Source organism: Mus caroli, chromosome 7 (assembly GCF_900094665.2).
Source record: "Mus caroli chromosome 7, CAROLI_EIJ_v1.1, whole genome shotgun sequence".
Lineage (NCBI taxonomy): Eukaryota > Metazoa > Chordata > Mammalia > Rodentia > Muridae > Mus > Mus caroli.
In genome coordinates, this window is record NC_034576.1 from 111,095,577 (window position 1) to 111,103,029 (window position 7,453).

Sequence of the window (7,453 nt, forward strand, 5' to 3'; positions counted from 1 at the left end):
TCGTCTCACAAGAGACAGCTATATTTGGGTCCTTTCAGCAAAATCTTGCTAGTGTATGCAATGGTGTCAGCGTTTAGAAGCTGCTTATGGGATGGATCTTAACTATAAACATTGCTTGGTTTCTGCCAGTCCTTTGAAGGCATTCTTCTGTTTTGTGTCAGATAACTTCAATGCACCTTGCCTGCTGTGACGCCCTACTTCTTTGTTTTCTGCATTATATATATCTGACACTAACTTTGACAAAATTACATTCAGATACAGCACTCCCTTGTGTACATGTCTATTTGTCACTCTTTTTGTCACCAACTCCTTGCCCACCTCTCTGGAACCCTAATTTCTCCCACGGATTGAGGGGGGCCAACTGAGGCTGGTCTGTGGCAACAAAGAAGAGAATATTCTTGTTTTATCAAGACACAATCTTTCCTTGAACTTATTATAAGAATAAACTGGACTTGAATTTCACAGCTTCCCACCATGACTTTCCATGTGCTTGAATTACAGTTATGTACCACCTCACAATGATGGTTAAAATATATGACCACAGCAGGCCTCATCCTGTCAATTGTCAACCCAAGAATCTGCCACAGAATACTTGGTAAGATCACCAAGCATATGAAAATTTGGGACTATATGTTTAGTAAAATATTGTCTTAATACCAATACTCTACAATGGCATATATATATATATATATATATATATATATATATATATATATCAGAAATAAATCAATAAATTATTGTATTGTATGTTATAGAAACATGCGCACCCTAAAACCAATAGACTATAGGATTAAAAGAGAGGCATAATCTGAGTAAAGAATTGCTTTAGAAATAATTTATTTTTTATATTAAAAAGGCAGCACGGGGGCAAGCAGCATGAATGAGCATGTTGAAAGGTGCATAGAAGGTGTAGAGGTCTCTACCTCTGGACAAGTAGGAAGGCCAAGGACATTATAAACACAGCTCAAGTGAGTCTAGCCAAGATGATAGGGGGAAAGCCTCAGGACATCATGTACTTCCTGGAGCACTGAGTCAAATTTAGTAAACCACTTTATGGTGAAATGTTTCCATGAACAGCAGACCCTGAAGGAGCACATGATTGACCATCACAGTCCTGAGGAGGGGACCAGGCCTCATTTTATCACTTGCACAATAGAACATGACTCCATCCAGCTGCCCCTGAAGCACCTAATAGAAGGACAAATGACAGAGGTCACTTTGACACTTTTGTGTCAAAGGTGAATGGGCAGGCAGAGGTGAGGCTGTTAGCCCCATCACAAGCCTTATAACCATCATAATGGCCCATAACAAGACCAGTGTCATTATGCTTGTCTCAGGGATCAGTTGACACATTAAGGCATAGAACCAGATCCTGGCTGTTTCCAGGCTGCCCCAAGTCCTCATGAACACAGATACTGTTGGGGCACTGGGAAGAAGGGAGTGGATATAGATGACTTAGGTGTGGACTTTCTGACCATCATGGGGCACAAGTTCTATGGTTCCAGGATTGGTGCTCTGTTTGTACAAGAGATCAGTAAAGTTAACCCCTTGGACCCCATCTGTTTGGAGGTGAACAAGAGAAGAATTTCAGGCCAGGGACTGAGAGCACGCCCATGTTTGATGGCCTTGGGAAGGCTGCTAATCTGGTAAGTGAAAACTGTCAGGTTTATGAAACCCTCATGTCTGGGGTTATCTAGAGGAGAGGCTGGAGGCTGAATTTGGTAAGGAAATCCATCTGAACAGCTGGATTAGAGGAGAGACTTCTAAACACCTGAAAGTTTTACATCCAGCGGATCCAGCTCCAAGGGTATGTGCTGCTTGCACAGTGCCAGACACTACTGACCAATGTGGGAGCTTCACGTCACTCAGATCATGAAGACCAGCCATCTCTGGTGGTACTGAGTTGTGGTATCCCCATGGATATGGCCCAGAATGCAATCAGGCTTAGTGTAGGCCACAGTTAAGTGGTTATCATCACACAGGACCTAAAGCATGCCATGGGTAGCAGCTACTCTTTCCCTGGCCAGCTGGACTTTGACCACTCAAACCATAGGAAAACCCTTGAGAAATCCCCTGTCCTCTAAGCTGTACCTTCTCAAGAGCTGCACTGAATCAACAGTCTTACTCTGGGGTGCAGAGTGAAGAGAGGGTGCCCATCTCGTAGAATCCCACTCCAGTCCCATCCTTACAGGCTCAGGATACCAGTTGTCACCAAAGGCTATGTGTGAATGGAAATGTTCCAAGTATCTGTCAGGAACACCTGGCCCCAGAAGTCACATTGGCCAGAAGACAAAATCCAAGTCTTTGTCCATTATGACTTAGCTGCTATTGTGAAAATAGGAAAGTTGACTTTGTCTCCACCCATGATCTCCCATATACACCTACAGGCACACACACCTCCCCAGTGCAGCCATGCCTCTCACCCCTGTCCTCAGCCTGTCTCCCCAGCCTCATGCCCTGCTCCTGGAGGATATAGTTTTTCTGTCATGTGCTTTCTCCCTCCCTTCTACTCAGGGATCCAACTCCAGCATGACTGACCAGAGACTCATGCCTGATCTCAGTCTTTGCCAAAGTGGGAAATCTGATCATTTCTCACTTAGATTCAATTTTAATTTTATTTGCAAAGGTTTCTGTCATCTTGAGGATGTATGGCACACATTTATATTTATATATAAACATTCTTCAAGAATATTTTTAGCCTGTGGGTCTATTAACCCAAGGATGACACAATGTGTGGAAACAGTTGTCAGGAATTAAATGAACTAATAAAAGATGTCTGCAATGTTTTTTTTTAAAAAGCAAAATTTTAAGTGGCATTTTAAAACTTTAAAGATAAACAATTATGCCTGAGACACATGCCATGAGACGGAGCCCACCCCTGACACTCCTGGGTGGTCCAGGACCCAGAGGTTGGTCAGTCCAGAAACCTAGGATAGAACAAAACACATCTGACAAAGAAGTCAACGAAATGATGCCTAATGATATTCTGCTATACTCATAGGCTAGTGCCTAGCCCAATTGTCATCAGAGAGGCTTCACCCAGCAACTTATGGAAACCGAAGCAGAGACCCACAGCAAATACTGGGCAGAACGTAAGAAATCCTGTGGAAGAGGAGAGAGGGAGGATTGTAGGAGCCAGAGGGGTCAAAGACACAATAAGAAAATCCACAGAATCAACTAAACTGGATCATAGGGATTCACAGAGGTAGAACTGACAACCAGGGAGCCTGCATATGACTGACCTAGGCCCTCTGCACATATGTAACAGTAGTATAGATTAGTCTTCTTGTAGGACTCCTAACAGTGTGGGAGTGAGGGCTGTCTCTAATTTTTTGCCAGCTTTTGGGACTCTTTTACTCCTACTGGGTTGCCTTGTTTAACCTTAATACGAGGGAGGTACATTTTCATACTACATCTTGATATATCATCTTTGGTTAATATCCATGGGAAGCCTGCCCTTTTCTGAATAAAAAAAGAGAAGGAGTGGGTGGGCAGAGCAAAGGGGAGGTGGGAGGAAGGACCGAGAAGAGAAGAGGGAAAGGAAACTGTAGTCATGAAGTAAATAACAACAACAGCAACAACATTAATAATAATAGAATTATTTTAGAAAGAATTAATTAAAACATGCTCACCAAGAAATTTAGTTTTCACCTTGTTAATTCATTCACAGTTCAGTTATGAGCTATCTGAATATCACACAACTCTTCAATATGTCAGGTTGTGTGTAAAGCCACTTTTCTTTCCCATAATTTTACCACAGCCCTTTTCATCTCCTTGTTTCTCAGGCTGTAGATAAGTGGATTCAGCAGAGGGGTGAGCAGAGAGTAAGCCAGTGACATCAGTTTCTTGGTGTCTGGTGAATACTTGGATTTAGGCTGCAGATAGGTCATACTGGCCGTGCCATAGAAGAGGGTGACAGAGGTGAGATGAGAGGCACATGTGGAAAAGGCCTTCTGCCTCCCTGTAGTGGATGGCATCTTCAGGATGGAGAAGAGAATTCGGATGTAAGACAAAAGAATCAGCACGAAGGGAGTCAAAATGATCAGAACAGTGCCTGTGAAGGCATAGATCTCAAAGAAAAAAATGTCTGTACATGCAAGCTCCAGTACTGCTGGGGTTTCACATGAGATGTGGTTAATTTCATTGGAACCACAGTAGGGAAAACTGAACACCCATGTGGTCTGCAAAGTAGTCATCATGGTTCCTGAGAGCCATGAGCATGTCACTAATGTCATAAAAACTCTTTTGTTTATAATCACAGGGTAGGATAGAGGATGGCAGATTGCAGCAAATCGATCATAGGCCATTGCCCCCAGGAGAAAACACTCAGTCCCACCAAAGAGAAGAATGAAGTACATCTGTGCAAAACAACCCCCAAAGGAAATGGTCGCTTTCTCACTAGTCAGGACCACCAGCATCTCAGGCATAACAGTTGTGCTGAAGCCAGTCTCCACCACAGACAAGTTCTGCAAGAACAGGTACATGGGGATATGCAGGCTCCGGTCCAGGAGGATGACAGACATAATGAGGGCATTTCCAGTCAGAGTCACCAGGTAAATAACTAAGAAAGCCCCAAACATTTGCCTTTGGAGTTCAGGATAGTTCGAAAATCCCAAGAGGATGAACTCGGCCACAGAGCTGTCATTCTGCCCCCTCATTGCTGTAGTGGAGCCCTGGGTCATTCTTAGGAACACAGTGTGTAGGAATGAAGTCACAGTCCCGGCTCTAGCTTCCATTCACTTGAAGAATTATGACAAAGCATTACAAGAAAAGACTGTCCACACAAAAATTATCTATTTTGAGTTTGGAGAATAGCTACACAAATGGATTAATGATACATAAAAGAGGAAATAACAATATGATTCTGGCTTAGAATTTAGGCTGAAAAGCATAAAATGTCATAGAACACCATATACGTTGAATTAAATCATAGTCCTAAAGTAAATAAAAATAATTTGTAATTCTATTTCTTCCCCATACTACTGTTAGAGATATATCTTTTACTTAACTGTATTACATATAAAATTTTAAAACATGGAAGATAATGTGTAGTAAAGGTAGGTTAATCATTCAGTTATAACAGTACATTTGTTCAATGTGTCATTACATTTTAAATGATTAGGGCAGTTTTGACAGGCAGTGATCAACATTCCATAGAAATGTATGGAGGGTGTTGTATATTAAATTTATCTATATTAGGTGACACCAACATGTTTGAATGAGTTTCAAGCTTCCTGGTCTCAGCCTAGGATGGAAGTGATCAATTCTCTTGAAATTTACCTAAGTGCGATTTTCATTTCTTAGGACTACATGCTGGAGTCCCTCCTTGTGACTATGATAACAAAAGAAAAGGTCCATCTAAGGGTCATTATGAAACTTTCTTCTAAACTTTCTCCCTACTCCTCATCATCTCTTGTGCATCTCTCCAACCTCCTCTACTTCAGGAAGTTCATGAAATCATTAATTACTTCCTCAGCAAACTCTGACCAGGGAGCTGTCATTTCCAGGCACTATATGGTCACAACTCTTCCGATAGCTTCTACAATTCAGGAAGAATTAAGGGCACTACATAAAGCAGGCATGAGCCTCTAGAAGAATGCTGCATAAGATATCCCACACACACCTCGGAACACTCTCGCCTCTACTTGTACGTTTCCTCTTATTAACAACTGTCATAGTATTTTTGTATATTAAAATCCTACCACATACAATGACACAATGATAAAGAACAAAGATTGTGTTGGTTTCTTGCCTATGTGCACAGTGCCTGCAACAGTCACAGGATCATAAGGAATATTAAAATAATGTTTGCAGGATAAAGGAACCTAGGAAAATCTAGGCTCTATCTTTAATAAAAAGGGTTGTCTAAAAGAAAGGAGAAGCCAGTACATAACAGAGTGTGGAAAGAATTGAGAAGTAATAAGATCTGGATTGGAAAATTAAATGAGGGAATCTTAGTGCATACATGACAAAGAAGGATAGCAATCCTAACCAGGGATTGTGATTTGCTCAACTCAGAAGATTCTGGGATGATGCCACAGGGTTAGAATGGAGCCTTCTGGTCTCTGTATAATGTTCTGAAATGCAGAGGACATTTACTGAGGGAGATGAGGAATCCAGAACCACAGAGAGGCACTGCCATTTGAAGGTATGTATTGTGACCTTCAGTGCAGATCTGTAGAATATTAGTAAGGAGTAGAAGGCAAGTTCATTTATTCTTGAATTGGACCATGGTCATAGGATTTAACAAATTGCCTGTATCATTTCTTATACATATTTTAGGTATCAAAAACTCCTAAAATTGGGGCTGTTAGTGAGGCAGTAGCTCAGTTGGTAATGTGCTTGCTATGAAATCATGAAAACCTAAGATTCAATCACTAAAACCCACACAAAAATGTGGGGCATGGTGATGTACACTTTTCATCTCAATTCTTGGTGGGTAGAGACAGGAATCTTCCTGGGACTCACTGGCCAGCCAGACTATTATAATCAGCAGGCCCCAAGAAACCTTGTCTCAAAAGACAAGTTCCTGCCGAGCAGTGGTGGCGCATGCCTTTAATCCCAGCACTTGGGAGGCAGAGGCAGATGGATTTCTAAGTTCAAGGCCAGCCTGGTCTACAGAGTAAGTTCCAGACAGCCAGAGCTACACAGAGAAACCCTGTCTCAAAAAAAAAAAGTTCCTAAGGAACACACATAGAACTCTGTCCTCCACATTCATGAAAGCATACTCATGCTTACAGGCACACACACACATACATACATACCTTCTACAACAGGTAATATAGTCTCTGAGAAAGTTGAAATTTTGTATGTACTCAAATCTAAATGTATGAGAGTAAGTTATTACTAATTTAATAAAAAAATATTTTATTTTAAAACCTTCATGAAACCAACTAACAATGTATAATAGAATAAAACTGTCTTTAGTAGGATGGCTACAGCAGACAATTCACAATTCACTGTGCATTTCAATATAGCTAGTAAAGGTTTGGAATGTCCCCAACACAAAGGAAAGATAATAGTCTGAAACGACAGAAATGCTAACTGCCCTGACGTGATCATAGTACATTGTACACAAGAACTGACTTGTTACTCTGTTCTTCATAAGTACATGAAAAACAAACATTTAAAACCTAAAAGCAAAAGAACTATCATGAAGGTTAAGATGAGCTGACCATAAATACTTTCTCAATTATTAAAACACTCTAACATTGTCCTAAATAATTGTAACTGGTGGTACCAGGCAAGCTCTCTTTCCTTTAAGGTTCACCTTGCATATGGAGAAAGGTAAGTATTGGCTCACTGACCTAGTATACCAGTCGGAACCTTCTAGGACATGATAGTTAGTGTATGCGAAGTATGCAAAGTACTTATTCCTGAAATCACTGTCTGTTCTCTTCTAAAAAAGAAAGCAAGAAAGGAAGGGAGGGAGGGAGAGAGAGAGAGAGAGAGA

The 7,453-nt window shown here is 41.1% G+C and overlaps 1 protein-coding gene and 1 pseudogene across 1 annotated transcript; one reads left to right on the plus strand and one right to left on the minus strand.

Annotated features, from left to right (window-relative positions):
* LOC110298038 overlaps positions 1 to 1,964 on the plus strand; it is a 3,142-nt pseudogene extending 1,178 nt beyond the window's left edge.
* A 1,668-nt stretch (positions 1,965 to 3,632) lies between these two features.
* On the minus strand, positions 3,633 to 4,688 carry LOC110299238 (olfactory receptor 10A6-like). Its single transcript, XM_021168887.1, has one exon. It carries the CDS (start codon positions 4,680 to 4,682, stop codon positions 3,714 to 3,716), a length of 969 nt encoding a protein of 322 aa, XP_021024546.1. The 5' UTR covers positions 4,683 to 4,688; the 3' UTR covers positions 3,633 to 3,713.
* Positions 4,689 to 7,453: the final 2,765 nt, after the last annotated feature.